This window comes from Phalaenopsis equestris, unplaced genomic scaffold (assembly GCF_001263595.1).
Source record: "Phalaenopsis equestris unplaced genomic scaffold, ASM126359v1 Scaffold001226, whole genome shotgun sequence".
In the NCBI taxonomy this organism is placed as follows: domain Eukaryota; kingdom Viridiplantae; phylum Streptophyta; class Magnoliopsida; order Asparagales; family Orchidaceae; genus Phalaenopsis; species Phalaenopsis equestris.
The window spans coordinates 182,647-203,932 of NW_018165665.1; the positions used below are offsets into that span (position 1 = coordinate 182,647).

At 31.7% G+C, this 21,286-nt stretch overlaps 1 protein-coding gene across 2 annotated transcripts; it reads right to left on the reverse strand.

Moving 5' to 3' along the window:
• Positions 1–2,897: 2,897 nt before the first annotated feature.
• On the reverse strand, positions 2,898–20,954 carry LOC110033576. Of its 2 annotated transcripts, XM_020737608.1 has the most exons (5): positions 20,659–20,729; positions 9,488–9,575; positions 3,490–3,551; positions 3,314–3,372; positions 2,898–3,215 (listed from the first exon to the last, which is right to left on the reverse strand). In XM_020737608.1, the coding sequence occupies exons 1-5, from the start codon at positions 20,687–20,689 to the stop codon at positions 3,198–3,200; spliced, it is 258 nt and encodes an 85-aa protein (XP_020593267.1). In that variant the 5' UTR covers positions 20,690–20,729; the 3' UTR covers positions 2,898–3,197. The 2 variants fall into 2 exon arrangements, with proteins under 2 accessions (XP_020593267.1, XP_020593268.1); XM_020737609.1 differs by lacking the exon at positions 9,488–9,575 and having other exon boundaries at positions 20,659–20,954.
• Positions 20,955–21,286: the final 332 nt, after the last annotated feature.

A 21,286-nucleotide genomic window follows, 5' to 3' on the forward strand; every position in this document is an offset into this window, starting at 1 on the left:
CGCAGACATATCCAACCTTCAATAGCTTCTAAACCTCCTCCTGAATCACCCTGACCAGAGTGACGAAAGATGACCATGTTTTTTTTTCTTCATCAGTCAATCAATTGACATGACGTCCTAGCGGTGGCATGCTACATCATCAGTATCCCTGATACTTTGATGGAGGACCAGGTGAAAATTTCTAGATGGTCTGGGGGTATCAATCGTCACATCTTTTGACCTACATCAAAAGCTTCACTTATCAAAAAATATTTACCAATCTTTCTCTTGATTATCGAAATCTAATGGGTGATCTCATTGGTCTCAAGATTCCCTTCACACAGATTGTTGAGCTTGAGAGACTCCCGCTCGATGCTTTCGACCACCCTGAGGTAATAGGTGCAAGACTGCTTAAGATAATCTCGGACAGTGATTACCTCCCCTTCACCTGTAACCTTCATCATTAAATGATAATTCGAGGTGACGGGCTCAAAGGAGTTGATTAGAGGATGGTCAAAGATAGTGTCGTATGTGAGCGGTGAATCGATCACTAGGAAATCCTCCATATTGGTGAATGCTCATCATTCTCTCCCCAAGTGACTGACAAAACGTTGATTTATAATGCTTCCTTTCTTTTGCAAGAAAACCATAGAGTAGTTCTATCACCACTATCAATTGGTCATTGCCTAGACCCATCTAATCAAATAGTGACTTAAACAAGATGTTCACAAAACTAGCAGTATCGATGAGAATGTTACCAATCTGATAGTTGCCTATCAATTTAGTGACTACAATGGCGTCGTTGTAGAGATTACTCCTATGGGGAATATCTTCATTGGTGAAGGCTATGAGGGGGTGAGAGCTACATTTGGGAAAGAGGGTTGTTGCACATAGTTCTTCAGACCAAAGCCACTTCGTGATGGCTCAGCAAAAAAAGTCTCCACCTCCACCAATGATACTAGTAATTATGTCAGCAATGTGAATTACATGGGCTCGAATTAACTCTCAAAATATTTCTACCAATGGAGTTTTCCCTTGCCACTTGGTTGTTGCTCTTGATGCCACAAACTCCATAAGTTTCTCAGTCTTGATCAGCTCTATGATCAAGTCTCGGAGTTGTTAATCTTACTTTGTGTCGTGCCTATGGTCCCAATCGTAGGCACAAACTTCATGGAGACCCAGAGATAAGCTATGATTTTCATCGATGGTGCTCTATTGAAATAATCTTTATTTTGAATGGCCTTCACCATCTCAACCATAAAACTCTCAACAAGAGTATCTTGGGTATTTCATGGTAAGGCAGCGGGCAGGTCAAAAAGCCAAGTCTGACTCACTCTTTGATATATCTTTTTGGTTTCCTTATGGTCTCGAGCAGCTGGGTGTCTTTGTAGCGAGGGCAAGCATAAGAATGTGAATCAAGCCTCAGTCTCCACCCTCTTCATGGGGAGCCCACTTATATGGACGACGAATGGAGGACTTTACTTTAGAAGAAACGAGATTGGAGTTAAACTCCTTGGCCGATATATGTTTATTAGTTAGCTCCAACAGGTTAGTCAGCATCATCGACCGTTACAGACCCAACATGTACTAGAAGGGTCCTTCCTTCATTCTTGAGCTAGGGCAGCAAGAGCTATTGTGTGCTCTAGGTTCCGCACTTCCAACATCTCCTTATGGAGATGTGTGATGAATGAGCTAAGGCTTGCACTCTATCCTTTTCAGATCTATAGGAGGGTCAGCGAGTTTTTTTAGGCTTTTAGGCAGTGCAAATTATACTACAAACAATCGCTTGGAATCAAAAAACAATGTGATTACTCGTGGACTGATATGAGTAGGGCACTTGATCGATAAAAAAGAGAAGGCCAGTTGATATGATCTAACTATTAATCTTTGACCCCTGATAAGGGCCATCTGGATCTCCCTGAAGTGGTTGGAGATGCTAATGAACCGGATCTTCCCTGGATCGGCTAGTTCGTATATCCTCCGATCATTTTTTGTCTATCTCATGATTCAGCAGCTTTAGCTCGAACAACTTCCCTCGATCAGTAAAATGGGCTGCATAATCTTTTATTAGTGTGCCCTCTTTCATCATTCTCTTTTCTTGTGGCCCATCAAATCCCCTCAGGAAAGGCACTGGCTCATTTTTTATGTACAATAATATTTACAGACCAAAGCTAAATGCAATAATATTTTTAATATAAATTTACAACAACCTAATTTGTATGTATTGTAGTGAGGATGTTATGCTAGTAGAGTTGCACCATTAAGATACATGCAAGAACTCAAATGTACATAACTTTCTACACAAAAATAAAATTATATATGCATGTTAATTAAAATATGAATATATACATAACAACTCATGGAACTTGCTCAAAGTTCTTAATCCAAATTAAAAGTGATCGATAAATCTTTTAGTGAACCCATCATTTGGATAAGTTCCACCTATTAAGGGGTAAAAATTAAAGACCTAATACATTTAAAGATTCCCTAAGGGGTGTTTGATAGCACAGTTTTAATAAGATTTAGGACTGAATTTAGGCTAAATCCAATCAAACACCAAATAAAGCAAAAATTAAATCTAAACGCACGTTACTCTACATGTGTAGTACTGATGTAATATTTTTCCACATCTGAAACCCACTCATCTCAATATTTGTATGAACTCTTAAAACCACCCAGATGTCAAGGATAAATCAACTTCAAAACCATGCAACTTAGCTAAGATGGAATATTTATTATCCATTGAACGAGAGCTTCCAATAATGTTTGAATATTTACACACATGACGGTTACATTTTCTAGACTATTAAATATTATTAAAAAAATGCTAAAACTTGGATCAAGTGCACTAACAAAAATCAAAGTAAAAAAGTATGAATCAAACGAATCTTTGACACTAAAAACAAAAGACAAAACAGGCCATGTATTTTATAAAAAAATAACAAGTGGAAAACTATTACATCTAAAATATGTCAAAGAAATGTTTTATTATTTACAAGCGTACGCTTTTTTCATGAAATGTAAAAATTTTCCACAGAAGCTTTCAAGAAACAAACTTCACCAAGGCTTAAAGAGCTGCTCAAATTTATTGCTACAATCAAAACCTCAACAGCATATAAGAACTGGATGTGATAGTGACACTACAATATTTCCTATTTCAATCATTAACACCTTGAGAAAAAAGTTGATATGCAGCATTGACACGTTGTATGATGGCATTATTGTCTCTTGAAGGCCTGATATAACAAAACAAGACAATGTATTGGAAATTATAAAATCCATGGAAGCAATTATTAGGAACTAATAGTTTGGACTATGGACCAGCAAAACTCACATCAAAGTTCTTTGATGCTTCCTTAATTTGTTCTGCTACTTCTTGCTTTGTCTGCTCAGCTGCAAAAAATTTGGAAGCACAGCTAGTTAAGGTATTAGTTCACTGATATGTCACTAATATGTCTCATTGGGTCAGGTAAATATAATGTATTTTACTTACAAAGATGTAAATCGTACCTTTAATGGACAAATCCTGCAACGTTTTTGATGTCTTTACAGCAAATCTTTGAAATGATAGACTGTACAATGGAGAAAAGAGAAAGAATCATCAAAGATTTGATTAATTTTGTATTATTTGATATTTGTTCATCAATAACCCAAATGCAGGCACCTTTAGTTATGTTTTTGAGTCCTTTTTTCTTTTTTCCAAAAAACATTCGCATATTTGATGAGTTGCTTCTGTATATTTAATGTGTTCCAAATATTTAGATTTCAATTGACATCAATTTTGTTTTTTGTTTTCTTCTTTTATTTTTTAAAGCATGTTTAGTTTGTATATATATATATATATATTTTTTTTGGTTTGATATACACAAATCAAATTGATTTTAAAAGCACTCAAAACCCCTAAAAAGTACAAGTGTTTTGAAAAATAACTATCATAACCGAACATATTTTAATTCAAATCAAAACATAAATAAAATAAAATAATAAATCATAAATGAAACCACAACAACAAAAAACCTTTATCTCGCTTAGTGGGATCGGCTATACATGAATCCTGTTCTCCATTGTGTCCTATTGAGAGTCATATTTTCATTTAATTCTAATAAATTAAGATAATTTTTTATACAATATGTCTAATTCTTTCTAGGTCTACCTCTGTCTTTCTTAACATAAGTCGAATCTAAAACATCTACTCTCCAACGTTTAATGTAACCAAACCATCTAAGAAGACTCTAATTTTGTCCGTCACTGGAGCTACACCAACCCTATCACGGATATATTCATTTCGTATTTCTTAAGTGAAAAGCCACTCATCCACCTAATCATACTCTCCTCTCAGCAACGCTTAACTTAGTTTTCCGATTCTCTTTTAAAAGCCAACATTCAGCGTCATAGAGCATTGCATGTCTCACCACCATCTCATCAAATTTTTCTTTCCGTCTAAGCGGTACTTTTCTATCATATAATAGGCGTCGAAGCATTCCTCCACTTCAACCAACCAACTTGATTTCTACAAATAACATCCCCATCAAGATCACCATCACTTCGAACAATAGACCCGAGATATCTAAAGCATTCACACCTTTAAATAATTTGATCACCCATAGTTATAATTTTATCACTCGAGCTACTCCTAATAAAATTACAATCCATGTATTTAGGTTTAGTTCTATTCAAAAAAAGACATTTAATCTCCAATGTAGACCTTCATAATTCAAGTTTTTTTTCTGAGCTTTCTCTCTAGTCATATCCACAAGAAGGATATCATCAACAAAAAAGCATACACCAAGGTACATCCTCCTTTAAATGTCCAATAAGAGCATCCATAGCCAAAGCATAAAGATATGGGCTTAAAGCTGATCCCAGATGTAATCCAAAAGAAATAAGAAATTATTTGGTCAATCCTCCTCCTTATCGAACACAAAAATCTCTAGTATACATATATTTAATGACTTGAATAAAAGTCATATCAACATTTTTCTTCTCAAGAACTCTCCAAATAATATCTCTTGGAACCTCATCATAAGCTTTGCATAAATCAATAAAAATAATATGTAGATACTCTTTATTATCTCTGAACTTCTCCATTAAACCTCTCAATAAATGTATAGCTTGCATGGCAGAACTGTCTGGCATAAATCCAAATTGATTTTCAAAAATCTTTGTAATACGTCAACCTATGTTCAATTCCCCCTCCCATAATTTTAAAGTATGGCACATCAACTTATTTCCTCTATAATTTGCACTCTTGTGCATCTCCTTTATTCTTAAAAATGGGGTCCAAAATACTCTTCCTCCACTACTCAGACGTTTTTTAGTTCTTAAAATAATATTAAAGAGTTTAGTAAGCCAAAAACTCTCAAATCTCCTATATATTTTCACACTTCAGTTGACATATCATCAAGTCTTAGATCATCAAGTCTGAGAGTCTTTCCACTCTTGGTTTTCTTTAAAGCCTCCTCAACATCTTTTTTCTAATGTGATAGTAAAAATGAAACATTTTATTAATATTAACGATATTAAGTCCACTAAGATTAAACGTATTTTTAGAAACTTCATTAAAATTCTTATCAAAATAACTCACCTGCTTATGTTGAATATATTTTTCATCTTTATGAGTTAAATCTTTACTTTTTAGCGTCACAGATTGTTCTCTTAGACTCTCTGCGGACCATTTGATAATTTTCCAAGTTCTCTAAGCTTTTATATTTAAACCAATTTTTATAATATAAAATCTTTTATTTTATCATTTCTTGAAAAAAAAAATCATGAACAACCCCAAAATACTTTCAATTATTTTCAAAAAATCAGTATCAAAATTACAAAAAATTGACATCCAAACCTATTTCAACCTGATGTTAATAAAAAATAACAAAATTACAGAATAGAAACAAAAGAAATAGAAAACAACTAAAACTATGTTTTATATTTTTGTTTTTATTTTCGCTTTTGAGAACACGTGTGATTGGTACAATTTTTTTTCATATTCTTCTTTTTCATTTTGAAAAACAGATCACATTACTTTTAAAATACTCAGTATTTTAAAATAACCACCACTGCCAAACATGTTTTAATCCAAATCAATACATAAAACAAAAATTAAAAACAAAAAAACGAAAGTGATCCCAAAGAGCATCTAAACTAAACAAAGCAAATTTGCCCAGAGTACTGAAAAATATAAAAAAAAAGTAACAAAATTTAAATTTACAAAAGAAAACAATTTAATGAAAATTGTTAGCTTCCATAATATAGTTGAATTATCTCTGCACAATGTCCAAACAGCACCCCAAAAAAAATGATGGATAATCCATATGTAATTCATACGGAAATTAATTACAGCTGAAACAAGCACCAAGGATGTAGATGTTTCCCGGTAAAATAGTTAAAAGAAAATAGTACCATAGAAAAAAATGTGAGAGCCACAATTTGAATAAAGAAAATGTAGTGCCACAACGTCCAATGCAGGAAAATAGAAAATCCAGAATGGACGGCGAGAGGAACAATTCATATAGCTTCTAGAGTTATTGATCCAGGAAAGAATTAATTTTAAGTAATTAACATTAAGTAAAACATATTGAAAACTAACAGATCACATCAACAAGGTAAAGGTTGATTAAATTATCAAAGATTTTATATGTAAGGAATGGCTCCATTTATAGAACAATAGAAATTCATAATCATCATCATTAGACTTATTTGCAACAATTTGGGACTCAGAAGTAAGAAGCAAGAAGAATTCAATAAATCATAAACAAAACTAATAAGAAATGAAGAATGAACACTTGTAAATTTGAATTAGGCAAAATGCAAGAGGGTTGCATTGTCTATAAAATATTTGATAGTTGCTGAGAAATCATTACTAGAATATAGAGAGCTATCATGGGTCTTTATAAACAATATATTAACATGATTCTATAGTAAAAAAATAAGGAGAAAGATAATAAAGAAAAGAAGTCATCAAGTTGAGATAATCAGGCCATATCCAATAGTCTTGTTATCAATACGAGCAAGTAACATGTATAAATATTTATTAGAAGTTTGTACGTATGAAACCATTGAGAACAAAATCTCCTAGAATATAGAGAGCTATCATGGGTCTTTATAAACAATATATTAACTTGATTCTATAGTAAAAAAATAAATAGAAAGATAAGCCATCAACTTGAAATAATGAGGTCATATCCAATTGGAGTGTAGTTATCAATATGAGCAAGTAAAATGTACAGATATTTATTAGAAGTTTGTATATTTGAAACCATGAAGAACAAAATCTCCTAATCTAATCTAGCAATTCACTAAGCCTAAATAAATCAAGATCCATAGAGAAAAGCTCCTTCATTAAATAAATCGTGAAGAGAACAAAGCGTAGCAAGTGAGACAATAATGCACAGAACAACTAATCTTGCACTCACATAAATAGCTGCCCATAAAAAATGCACATTTGACGAGGACAAAAAAGATTATAGAGAACATATTCATAAAAATTTATCTTATTAAAGAAAAAATAAAATAAAAACTAAATAATACCTTCAATGACAAGGCAATAGGTGAACTGCAATATGATTAAAAAATACATAAAACTATTAGTTCTTTGCATGTTAAATGTAACTACTAATTCATTATGCATCCATAAAGAAAAGGAGCATAAAACAAGGCCCTTCAACCAAGATAAAGAACTTTAGCCTAACGCATGGAATACCTCAAGCTAGATAGAGGAATCAGTTGAGAAGACAGTTTCTTTATTTTCATTCTTATGGATTAAAACCAGTCAAGTAAAGAGTAAAATAAGATGAACGGGAAAATCAGATTCTGAGTCAGATCATTCCCATATATCACTGGGAATGAAAAGTTCGTTAGCATAAAACTAAATCACATTCTCAAGTCAACAGTTTTTTCCAGTATCTAGGAAGATTACTCAAGTCAACAGTTTTTTCCAGTATCTAGGAAGATTAATAAAGAATAAGACACAACAAAAAACCTCTAATATGATAAATGAGCACATCAATGTACCCAATTTTCTCTGCTTCTACAAGCGTGCAGACATAAACTCAATCCCCTTTAGTAGAGAATGAAATTGGATTGGACTGAGAATTATCTACTGTAGCTTCAAGGGAACGAGTTAGCCAAGCACAGAATAACCTGCTAACCAGATTAAGAAGCTTTGGAGAAAAAACAATCTACAGATAGAGGCCAAAATTCTACAGCTTTAGAAAGACCCAGAAACTATAAAAAAGAAAGAAAATTTATCATAAATACACGTGGAGAAAAAATAGTTAGCATTTTTAGGCAACGTTCATAATAATGCAGGCGTCGAGGATCAGAGGATGTGAACAAAAGAGAACAAACAAATTTTTGTGCAGTTCAACATCATCAAGCATAAGCATAAATTTCCGGATTAAGATTTTGATACCACTAGCTACTATAAGAAAACTATTTCTTAAAGGAAAATATTTCTTGCAAAAATTTAGTAAAATAAATAAGGAGGCAAGTAACAGCACCAAGATTCGTCAACTAACAACTAAACTTCAATCCATCAATCAAGAAACAAGAAAATTTCATCTTTGAGTCAAAATCAAGTTTATCATTGTGAAATCTTGAAAAAAAAAAAACTTTGGAAGTATCCATGCAACAAAGAAATTACTTGTTGGTGAGGCCTTCAACGACCAATTTATTGACAATGTAGCTAATGACTCAGCTGAGAAAGTTCCCGCTCGCCATAGCGGCAGATTAAAGTCTCCTAGCCAAGAACAAGATTGAGGATCTATTTATAAGGCCAAGTTTCCCTATAAAGAAAATGAGGGAACCATAGAAACACTTTTTAGAAAAGGAACCCTAGAACGGCAGCGTTGCTTAAGAGAGATAAATGGTGTGGATTGATATGCAATTGCCAGAACTAAGAGATGTGAGCATCAAGGGCTATGCATCTCACTCAATTTTTATATATTTACACGAGTATTTACATACTAACCATCCAAAATATTGATTTTAATCATTCAAATTTTAAATATAATATTTTAAAAATTATTTTCATTACATCCACCCTCTTTACCCATTAGTGAAGATTTTAAGTTATGTTGTACAAAAATAGACAAATACAAGCCGAGGATATGGGACATGTCTATTAATTAAATTACAGGACACGAACACTCATCATACACCATTATAATAAAAATTAGTATTATATATATATATATATATATGTATGTATATATATATATATATGTATGTATATATATATATATATGTATGTATATATATATATATATGTATGTATGTATGTGTGTGTGTGTATGTATGTGTGTGTGTGTGTGTATGTATGTGTGTGTGTGTGTGTTTTTTTTACCTTCATGTATCTTTGTTTTATTTAGGTTTTGTGTGTGTTGTATCAACTATCGGAGAGAAAAAAAGATCTAAGGGAGAATAGGGGCTAAGATTTTATTAGTAACAAGTAAAAATTTTGTATTTTTGTATGGAATACAATCAAGATATTGTGGGGATAAATACTAACCAAAAGACATGAGACAGTCCAAAAAGCACTTGATCATGATCTAATTTGTAAGCCGACTTGGATATTGAGCATTTCCTTGTTGTCAGAACTGAATTCTTTGTGATGAATAATGAATCATACACCATTATAATAAAAATTAGTATAATACAAACATGGACAAATACAAAACGAGGATATGGGACATGTCTATTAATAAAAGTACAGGACACGAACACTCGTCATACACCATTATAATAAAAATTAGTATAATATATATATATATATATATCGGTGTGTGTGTGTGTGCGCGCGCGTGTGCGCATGTGTGTGTGTGTTTTTTATCTTTATGTATCTGTTTTATTTGGGTTTTGTGTGTGTTGTATTGTGTGAGTTGAGCTTTATATATAAAATAAATAAAAATTTAGAATATTATAAAAGAGGAAATAAGAAATTTTGTAACACTGGCTTTTAAAAACTAAAAGCTTGTTTGAGATTACTTCTCAATTTTAGTTAATATGATTTTTATATATTATATCCTTTTTAAAAATAAATTAAATTGTATTTTAAAATAAAATGTATAAAAATAAGTATATATTATTTTTTATTACATCGAGATTTAAGTTCTGTTAATCAATTATTCATTAAAAGAAATAAAATGATTATTAGCTTCTTTGGCAAAAAAATACCCAAAATTTCATTTTCCTTCTCTGACACCCAAATTTTTATATCACATCTAATATATCATTATTTTCAATTTTAAATATATATGAAAGACAGCATATATCTAATAATTCAAATAAAAATAAAAATAACAAAGAAACAGAAAAGAACCTAAAGAAATAGAAAACAGCTAAAACATAGGGCCAAATTGGCATCAATTATATTTTCTATTTTTTTGTTTATATTGGTTTTGCTTTTGAAAACACATGTGATTAGTACAATTTTTACATGTTTTAATTTTTCATTTTGAAAAAAAAAAATCACATTGCTTTTTAAAATACTCATATTTTAAAAAACAACTTCAACAACGAAAATGTAGTGCCCCAACGTCCAATGCAGGAAAATAGAAAATCAAGAATGGATAGCGAGGGGAACAATTCATATAGCTTCTAGAGCCCTTGATCCACGGGTAATTACCACTCCTGTGCAACAAACAAAGCTCAATGAAGCAATTTAAGTAATTCACATTATGTACAACATATTGCAAACTAACAGAAAGCATAAGAAGATGTGAAAACCTGGCAGATTCTATCACCTCATCAAGGTAAAGGTTTATTAAATTATCACAGATTTAATATGTAAGAAATGGCTCCTTTTATAGAACTATAGACAAATTCATAATCATCATCATTAGACTTATCCCAACAATTCGGGATACATAGAGGTAAAAAACAAGGAGAATTCAATAAATGGAACAAATTTAATAAGAAATGCAGAATGAACATTTACAAATCGGAATGAGACAAATTCAAGAAGGCCTAAGCCATATGAATTGTCTATAAAATATTTGATCAATGTGGGGAAAATCATTACTCGAATATAGAGAGCTATCATGGGTCTTTATAAACAATATATTAACTTGATTCTATAGTAAGAAAATAAGGAGAAAGATAAGCCATCAATTTGAGATAATCAGGTCATATCCAATTGGAGTGTAGTTATCAATATGAGCAAGTAAAATGTACAGATATTTATTAGAAGTTTGCACATTTTAAACCATGAAGAACAACATCTCCTAATCTAATCTAGCACTCTACTAAGCCTAAATAAATCAAGATCCATCGAGAAAAGCTCCTTTATTAAATAAATAGTGAAGAAAACAAAGTGTAGCAAGTGAGACAATAATGCACAGAACAACTAATCTTGCATTAACATAAATAGCTGACCCATAAGAAATGCACATTTCTGACGAGGACAAAGAAGATTATAGAGAACATATTCATAATACTTTATCTTATTAAAGAAAAAATTAAAATAAAAACCAAATAATATCTTCAATGACAAGGCAATAGCTGAACTGCAATATGATTAAAAAATACATAAAACTATTAGTTCTTCGCATATTAAATGTAACTACTAATTCATTATGCATCCATAAAGAAAACGAGCATAAAAAAGGCCCTTCAACCAAGATAAAGAACTTTTGCCTAACATACGGAATGCCTCAAGCTAGATAGAGGAATCGGTTGAGAAGACGGTTTCTTTATTTCATTCTTATGGATTAAAACCAGTTATGTAAAGAGTAAGATAAGATGAAAGGGAAAATCAGATTCTGAGTCAGATCTTTCCCATATATCACTGGGAATGAAAAGTTCATTAGCATAAAACTAAATCACATTCTGAAGTCAACAGCTTTTCCATTATCTAGGAAGATTAATAAAGAATAAGACACAACAGAAAACCTAAAATATGATAAATGAGCATATCAATGTACACAATCTTCCCTGCTTCTGCAAGCGTGCAGACAAAAACTCAATCCCCTTTAGTAGAGTTGAATTGGACTGAGAATTATCTACTGTAGCTTCAAGGGAACGAGTTAGCCAAGCACGGAATAACCTGTTAACCAGATTAAGAAGCTTTGGACAAAAACAGTCTACAGATAGAGGCCATAATTCTAAGGCTTTAGAAGAACCAAGAAACTATAAAAAAGAAAAAAAAGTATCATAAATACAATTGGTGAAAAAAAGTTAGCATTTTTAGGCAACATTCATAATAATTCAGGCGTCAAGGATCATAGGATGGGAACAAAAGAGAACAAAGAAATTTTTGTGCAGTTCAACATCATCAAGCATAAGCATAAATTTCCGGATTAAGATTTTGATACCACTAGCTACTATAAGAAAGCTATTTCTTAAAGGAAAATATTTCTTGTAAAAATTTAGTAAAATAAATAAGGAGGCAAGTAACAGCACCAAGATTCGTCAACTAACAACTAAACTTCAACCCATCAATCAAGAAACAAGAAAATTTCATCTTTGAGTCAAAATCAAGTTTATCATTGTGAAATCTGAAAAACAAAAAAAAAAGTTTTAGAAGTATGCAAGCAATGAAGAAACTACTTATTGACAAGGCCTTCAACAACCAATTTATTGGCAAAGTAGCTAATTACTCAGCCGAGAAATTTCCCGCCCACCATAGCAGCAGATTAAAGTCTAGCCAAGAACAAGATTGAGGATCTATTTATAAGGACAAGTCTCCCTATAAAGAAAACGAGGGAACCATAGAAACACTTTTAGATAAGGAGCCCTAGGATGGCAGCCTAGCTTAAGAGAAAGATAAATGGTGTGGTTTGATATACAAGCAATTGCCAGCACAAATTGATGTGGGCATCAAGGGCTATGCATCTCATTCAATTTTTATATATTTACACATGAGTATTTACATATTAACTATCCAAAATTTTGAATGTAATATTTTAAATATTTTTTTCATTACATCTACCCTTCTTTACCCACTAGTGAAGGTGTTAAGTTATGTTGTACGGACACAGACACAGATATAGGGACACAGACATGGGACATGTCTATTAATTAAAGTACAGGATACGGACACTTGTCATACACACCATTATAATAAAAATTATTAAAATATATACATATATTAAAATAAATAAAACTATAGAATAATATAGAATAATATAAAATAGAAAATAAAAATTTAATAACACAGCCTTTTAAAAACTAAAAGCTTGTTTGAGATTACTTACTTATTTTAGTTGATATGATTTTTATATATTAAATTTTTTATTTTCAAAAATAAATTAAATTGTATTTTAAAATAATTAAAATGCATAAAAATTAGCATATATTATTTTGTATTACATCAAGATTTAAGTTCTCTTAATCAATTATTCATTAAAAAAAATGATCATTAGATTCTTTGGCAAAATATCATTAAGTATTTGCATATCTAACGCCCAAAATTTCATTTTGCTTCTATGACACCCAAATCTTTCATATCACATCTAATATATCATTATTTTCAATTTTAAAAAGTGAAATACACATTGTCATATATATGTAAGACGGCATATATCTAAATATGCAAGTTACTGTAAAAATAACAAACAGAATAGAACCAAAAGAAATAGAGAACAACTAAAACATAGGGCCAAATTGGCATCAATTATATTTTCTATTTTTTTGTTTATATTGGTTTTGCTTTTGAAAACACATGTGATTAGTACAATTTTTACATGTTTTAATTTTTCATTTTGAAAAAAAAAAATCACATTGCTTTTTAAAATACTCATATTTTAAAAAACAACTTCAACAACCAAATGTAGTGCCCCAACGCCAAATGCAGCAAAATAGAAAATCAAGAATGGATAGCGAGGGGAACAATTCATATAGCTTCTAGAGCCCTTGATCCAGGGGTAATTACCACTCCTGGGCAACAAACAAAGCTCAATGAAGCAATTTAAGTAATTCACATTATGTACAACATATTGCAAACTAACAGAAAGCATAAAAAGATGTGAAAACCTGGCAGATTCTATCACCTCATCAAGGTAAAGGTTTATTAAATTATCACAGATTTAATATGTAAGAAATGGCTCCTTTTATAGAACTATAGACAAATTCATAATCATCATCATTAGACTTATCCCAACAATTCGGGATTCATAGAAGTATTAAACAAGAAGAATTCAATAAATGAAACAAAATTAATAAGAAATGCAGAATGAACACTTACCAATTGGAATTAGACAAATTCAAGAGAGCCTAGGCCAAATGAATTGTCAATAAAATATTTGATCAATGTGGAGAAAATCCTTACTAGAATATAGAGAGCTATCATGGGTCTTTATAAACAATATATTAACTTGATTCTATAGTAAGAAAATAAGGAGAAAGATAATAAAGAAAATAAGTCATTAATTTGAGATAATCAGGCTATATCCAACTGGAGTCTAGTAGTTATCAATATGAGCAAGTAATATGTACAGATATTTATTAGAAGTTTGTACATTTGAAACCATGCAGAAAAAAATCTCCTAATCTAATCTAGCAATCCACTAAGCCTAAATAAATCAAGATCTATAGAGAAAAGCTCCTTTATTAAATAAATAGTGAAGAAAACAAAGTGTAGCAAGTGAGTGAGACAATAATGCAATAATGCACAGAACAACTAATCTTGCACTCACATAAATAGCTGACACATAAAAAATGCACATTTCCGAGGACAAAGAAGATTATAGAGAACATATTAATAAAACTTTATCTTATTAAAGGTAAAATTCAAATAAAAAGGAAATAACATCTTCAATGAAAGGGCAATAGCTGAACTGAAATATGATTAAAAGATACATAAAAATATTAGTTCTTTTGCATGTTAAGTGTAACAATTAATTCATTATGCATCCATAAAGAAACATGTAGATATCATCAACGTTATGCCGGTTAGAGGTCGCATCGAGTAGAATGAGAAAATGGAAGGGATAGGGTGTGGCCCGCAGCTAGAGCTCCGTTGCAAAGTGCCTTTGGCGTTGTTGCCCCTTCGGATTTCCGGTAATCCCACTCCATATCCTAGCATATACCCTCATTACTCCTTTCACACTCGTATCGCTAGAGCTGAAACCCGGTTCCGCTCCCCTACCCCTGTTCGGTGTCGACGATTTGCTGCAACCTTCCGGTGAAGTTTTCTCTTCTATGATTTTTTTTTAACTTCGGTCGCTGCCAACCTCTGCATTTCTTTTTTCCTCTGTAAAAAATTTTGGCATTCCAGATATATTGCATATGTTTTGATGGAAAGTTGAGGTTTGCAAGGTAGATTGGTTAGCAATATCCTTACCTATTCTAATCTATCAGTAGATGCAATGGGGTGAAATATATGAGCAATGCTCACTTGTTTGTTCCAGGTTTTTTTGTTAGTTTATTTTATTTGGATAGTTACATAAGCACTGATTTTCAGCTTTTCTGACAAATTATGCTGACTGAATTGTTTATTTTTGCCTCTTACTCAGTGTGGAGTAATATTTTGGAGAGAAGATGTTAAACATCACTTTTTTTTTACTTTATATGATACTTTTACAAGTAGAATTGCATGTGTTTTACTGTACAATTGAAGTTTGCAACTTTGCATGATAGATAAGTTAGCAGAATCCTTACCTGTTCTGATCAATCAATAAAAGCAATAGAATGGAATATTCATAAGCAATGTTCATCTGTATGTTTCAGATTTTTTTTCCTAGTTTATTTAGTTTAGATAGATATGTGAGCACTTGTTTTTAGTTATTTTGGCAAATTATACTACTCGAATTTTTTGCTCTTGCCCTTGCTCAATGTGGAGTAATATATTGGTGGGAGAATGTTGAGCAATGCTTTTTTTTAAGTTTATCTGAGATATTTATACATAAAATTGCATATGATTTGTTGAATTTTTGAAAGTTTGCATGATAAATAAATTAGCAGCATTCTTACTTGTCCTAAACAATCAGCAGAAGCAATAGGGTGAAATATATATAAGTAATGCTCATCTATTTGTTTCAGATATCTTTGTTGGTCTATTTTATTAGTTAGTTATATGAGCATTGATTTTCAGTTTTTCTGACAAAATATTCATTCGGAATTGCTCAAACTTCAATAAACAGAATTGCAAATAATTTGTTGCATATTTGAAAGTTTGCATAATAGATAATTTAGCAGCATTTTTATCTGTCTTGATCAATCAACAGAAGCAATGGATTGAAAAAAAATGAGCAATACTCAACTGTTTGTTTCATATTTCTTTGTTGTTGTTTTGTTTGAATATTATATGAGCATTGTTTTCAGTTATGCTGATAAAGTATGCTGATCAAATTACTCAAAATATTGAGAACTATTTTTTCTTCTAATTTTCTACAGCATAGACTTTTATAAATATAATTGCATATGTTTTGTTATACATTTAAAATATGAATGTAGATCAGTTAATAGCATTCTTATCTATTCTCATGAATCAGCAAAAGCAGTGGGATGAATTATATATGAGCAATGCTCATTTATTTTTTTCATATTTTTTTGTTAATTTATTTTATTTTGATAGTTATATGAGCACTGATTTTGAGTTTTCCTGACAAATTTTCCTTGCAGAATTGTTTGTTTTGGCCTACTCATTGTGGAATAATATTTTTGGGAGAGAATGTTAAGCACTGTTTCTTTTTTTGTAGTTTTCTTTTACTTAAATTTTTCTAAATATAATTGCATATATTTTGTTGTATATTTGAAGTTTGCATGATAGATAAGTTAGTAGGATTCTGATCTGTTCTGATTAATCAGTAGTAGAAATGAGATGAAATATATATGAGCAATTATCATATGTTTATTTCAGTTTTCTTTGTTTTTTTATTTTGTTTGGATAGATATGTTAGTACTAGCTATAAGTATTTCTGACAAATTATGTTGGTCGAATTGCTTGTTCTTGACTCCTACTCAGTATAAAGTAATAACTTGGAGGAGAAATGTTGAGCATTGTTTTCTCTTTTTTAACTGTTTTCTTTTATTGAGACTTTCAAGAATAGAATTGAATATGTTCTACTATACATTTGAAGATTGTATGATCAAACAGTAGAAGTTATGGAATGTAGTACATTTCAGCATTGATTGTCTGTTTCTTTCATAATTTTATGTGTACCTATCATACATATGCATCCGCTGAGGATATATGCCGGATAAGTATCAAATGGGGGATGACATTCAAATGTTATTTAGAGCACTGATGAAAAATAACTATCAAAGGGCTCAATTGATCACCATTTATCAATTTTAATTGGCAAGGTTGTTTTTACCACAGATATCACCCGTCGCCAGAGAACACGTTTGACTGCTTATTCGATTTTGGAAAATGGTGATTATGGATACAGACATCTTTGGTTAAAAGATCTCATTGAGCTATAATTGGTGCCTTGACGATCTAAATTGGCTAGCGCAAAAGAAACATAAAATTAGTTATAGTATCTTATCTAACATGTATTCTAAGGGTTCACAGTAGTGCTTGGATATACATAAAAAGTACACCAAAAATTCTGAAATGAATAGATGAACAATACTCGTATATATTTTATGTCATTGCTTCTCCTGATTGACCAGGACACGTAAAGATGATACCAACTTATCTATGGACATACAATCTTCAAATGTGTAGCAAAATGTAAGTAATTCTATTTATAAAAGTTTCAACAGAAGAAAAATACAAAAAAAGAAACAATGCTCAATATTCTCCCCAAAAATATTACTCCAAAATGAAGAAGAGGCAAGAACAAGCAATTAGGCCTACATAATTTTTCAAAAAAACTGAAGAACAGAGCTCGCATATCTATTCAAACAAAATAAAACAAAGAAATCTAAAACAAACAAATGAGCATTCCTTGGTTTGCTTGGATGATTTATATGATCTTATTACTTCGGTTGTTTTGTTTACCCGTTGGTTGCCTGATTTTCGCTTAAGATGAGGCTTTCGGAATAAGATTTGAAGGGCACATTTCATATTTTTGGAAAATGTTTAGTAGAGTGATGAAAGAAAAAACATAACAAAGGGCTTAACCGATTACCAAATGTGAATCTAAAAAAAAATAGTCATGCTAATTTGACACAAATACCGTATGGTTTTTATGCCTACATAACACAGTTGATGATCATGTATGGAGCTATCTTTGGCATCTATGAACTGATTCTGAGCTCTACTATTACTTTTTATTTGACATATTCTTGCTTAAGTTTACGTATAATTATTTACTTGCAAAATTATGTTGATATATTTCTCTTTTTTTTACTTAGATATCAGATGGGTAAACAAAAAGAATGTGAAACATTTGCTACTTGGGATAGGAAACGAAGATAATTTTTTGTGCCTTATGCTTAAAAATGTAGAAAAAACAAATACACCAACAACAAATTTCAGTAAGGAAGCTTGGCAAAATATAACCAAACTCGTTCAAGAAAGAACTGGTAGACTGTATGACAAAACTCAGTTAAAAAATAAATGGGATCAGCTTAAACTGGATTGAAGTTGTGGAAGGAGCTCAAAAGAGGGGGATGGGACCCCATTAGAAAAACAGTTGATGCAGCTAAGAGAAGATTTCAAAAAGTAGAACATCTTATATTCCATAATTCTTAATTTAAAATTATACATTTTAAAAGGTCAATTTATCAATTGTAGGTTTTACCAATGCAAAGAAATTTAGATTTTTTGGCATTGAACCGGAGCTGGAGGAGAAGCTAGATACTATGTTTCTTGGTGTTGTAGCAACAGGGGTCAGCATCTGGGCCATAACAGAAGAGCCTACCTCTAATTTGGATGAGCCTAAATGTGTTATTCGAACGTGGTCTACATGATACAACCGGAAGAAAGGGAGCAAGGAGAGTTCAGTCACTCTAAACTATCTGCACCTCGGCAAAAAGAAAGAAAAAGAAAAGTAAAAGTGGGGCAACTAATCTATCCTAACAGATATCACAGCTGGTGACAAACAACATCAGTATTACTTTGAGTGCCCACACTGCTCTCCATGCATATCCAACAATGACAGATGTGTCAAGCTACTCGACTCAATTTCAAAAATTTTATTTTTGTCCCAGAAATAAGATCCCTGCAGATTGTGACTACTTCTGGTGGGCTAATGACACTGATGATGTAACTTCAGACTGTGATCAGTCGATGAGAGATACAGGGATGGAAAGGAGATTGTGTCGAAGGCTTGATCATCAGGATTTCATGTCAAACATCATTATAGGCTTGTTGATTATTGTTGTTGTTCTCGTTATTGTAGTCATTTGCTTCAAATAGCTAATTTTTTTTTATGTATTAGGGTATTTTGGATGAGTGGCTCTACACTTAGAGACAAAATGCGAAATGAATATATCCGTGATAGGGTTTACACTTAGAGACAATGCAAAATGAGTACATCTGTGATAGGATTGTTGTAGCTCTTGTGGCGGACAAAATTAGAGAAAGTTGTCTTAGATGGTTTGGTCACATTAAACGTCGACCATCTGATGATCCGATTAGAAGAGTAGATGTTTTAGATTTGACTTATGTTAAGAAAAGTAGAGGTAGAACTAGGAAAACTTGGGCTTATTGTATAAAAAAATGATGTTAATTTACTAGAACTAAATGAAAATATGACACTAAATAGGACATAATGGAGAAAAAGGATTCATGTAGACGCCCCCACATAATGAGATTAAGGCTTTGTTGTTGTTGTCGTTGTTGTTGTAGGTATTTTGGATTGAACTGTCGGTTTTTTTCTGTACGAACTTTTTCTGTAATTTAATTATAAATATTATAAAAACTGCACTTATTTCAATATATTATATATATATAAGGGCAAAACAGTCTTTCTCAACAGAAACAGCAGCAGCATAACAGGTCTTCCAAATAGGCACATGTTTCTTCATCAGCAGCTTTCTAACGACTCCTGAAAAAGCTGCTTCTGAAGCAGCTTTAGAGCAGCTTCTTGGAAAAATAGCAGCCACCACAACGCACCTTAAATCACATTCTCAAGTCAACAATTCTTTGCAGTTTCTAGGAAGATTAATAAAGTAGAAGACAAAGCAAAAAAACCTCTAATATAATAAAGAAGCACATTAATGTACCCAATCTCCCATGCTTCTGCAAGTGTGCAGACAAAAACTCTCCACTTTCGTAGAGGCTGAAATTGGAGTAAACTGAGAACTTTATACTGTAGCTTCAAGAGAATGAGTTAGCCACACAGGGACTAGCTTGCTAAACAGATTAAATAGCATCGCAGAAAAACACAATACAGATGGAGGCCGTAATTCTACCGCTTTAGAAGGACCAAGAAACAACTAATAAGAAGGAAAACGTATCATAAATATCTATTGCGTGAAAAGTTAAAAGCATTTTTAGGCAACCTTCATAGTAATTCAGGCATCGAGGGTCAGAGGATGGGAACAAAAGAGAACAAACAATTTTTTGTGGTTCAACCTCAACTACCATAAGCATAAATTTCCGGATTAAGATTTCCATACCACTAGCTACTGAAAGAAAACCATTACTTGCAAGAAAATATTTCTTGTAAGAAAGTCAGATAAATAAGGAGGCATGTAACAGCATCAAGATTCATCAATTAACAACTAAACTTCAATCCATCAATAAAGAAACAAGAAAATTTCTTCTTTGAATCAAAATCAAGTTTAAAATAGTGAAATCCGAAAAAAATAATTATAGAAGTATGGAAGTAACGAAGAAATTACTTGTTGGCGAGGCCTTCGACGACCAATTCATTGACGACGTAGCTAATGACTCGGCCGAGAAAGTTCCCGCCCGCCATAGCGGCCGATTAGAGTCTCCAAGCCAACAACAAGAACAAGATTGAGGATATGTTTATAAGGCCAAGTTTCCCAGTAAAGGAAACGAGGAAAAGAGGAAACCCTAGAAACAACCCTAGAATGACAGCGCTGCTTGAGAGAAATGTAAATAGCGTGGTTTTTAATATGCGAGGAATTGCCAGCGCGAATTAATGCAGCGTGAACGACTCCGACCGTAGGGTGTGGAGATGTTCACCATACCACAGTTTTTATATATTTACATATGTGATACATGAGGATATGCTTATTCGCGGACTTCGTCTTATGGATTTGTTTCGCGCTGAAATTTAGTTTTTTTAGTTCTTTATGTATGTTCAGAAATATTTTATAAAAATAAAATAATATTTTAAAATAAAAACTTAATTTTTTGTCTATTTTAAGTATTTAAGAATAATTAAAAAATAATAAAAAAATCATAAAATACTAAACTAATGGAAATGTTCCAAAATTATTTTCTAAGCACTTAGGAATCATTGGAATATTTTTCCAAGGTTTAAAAATAAAGATATCTATT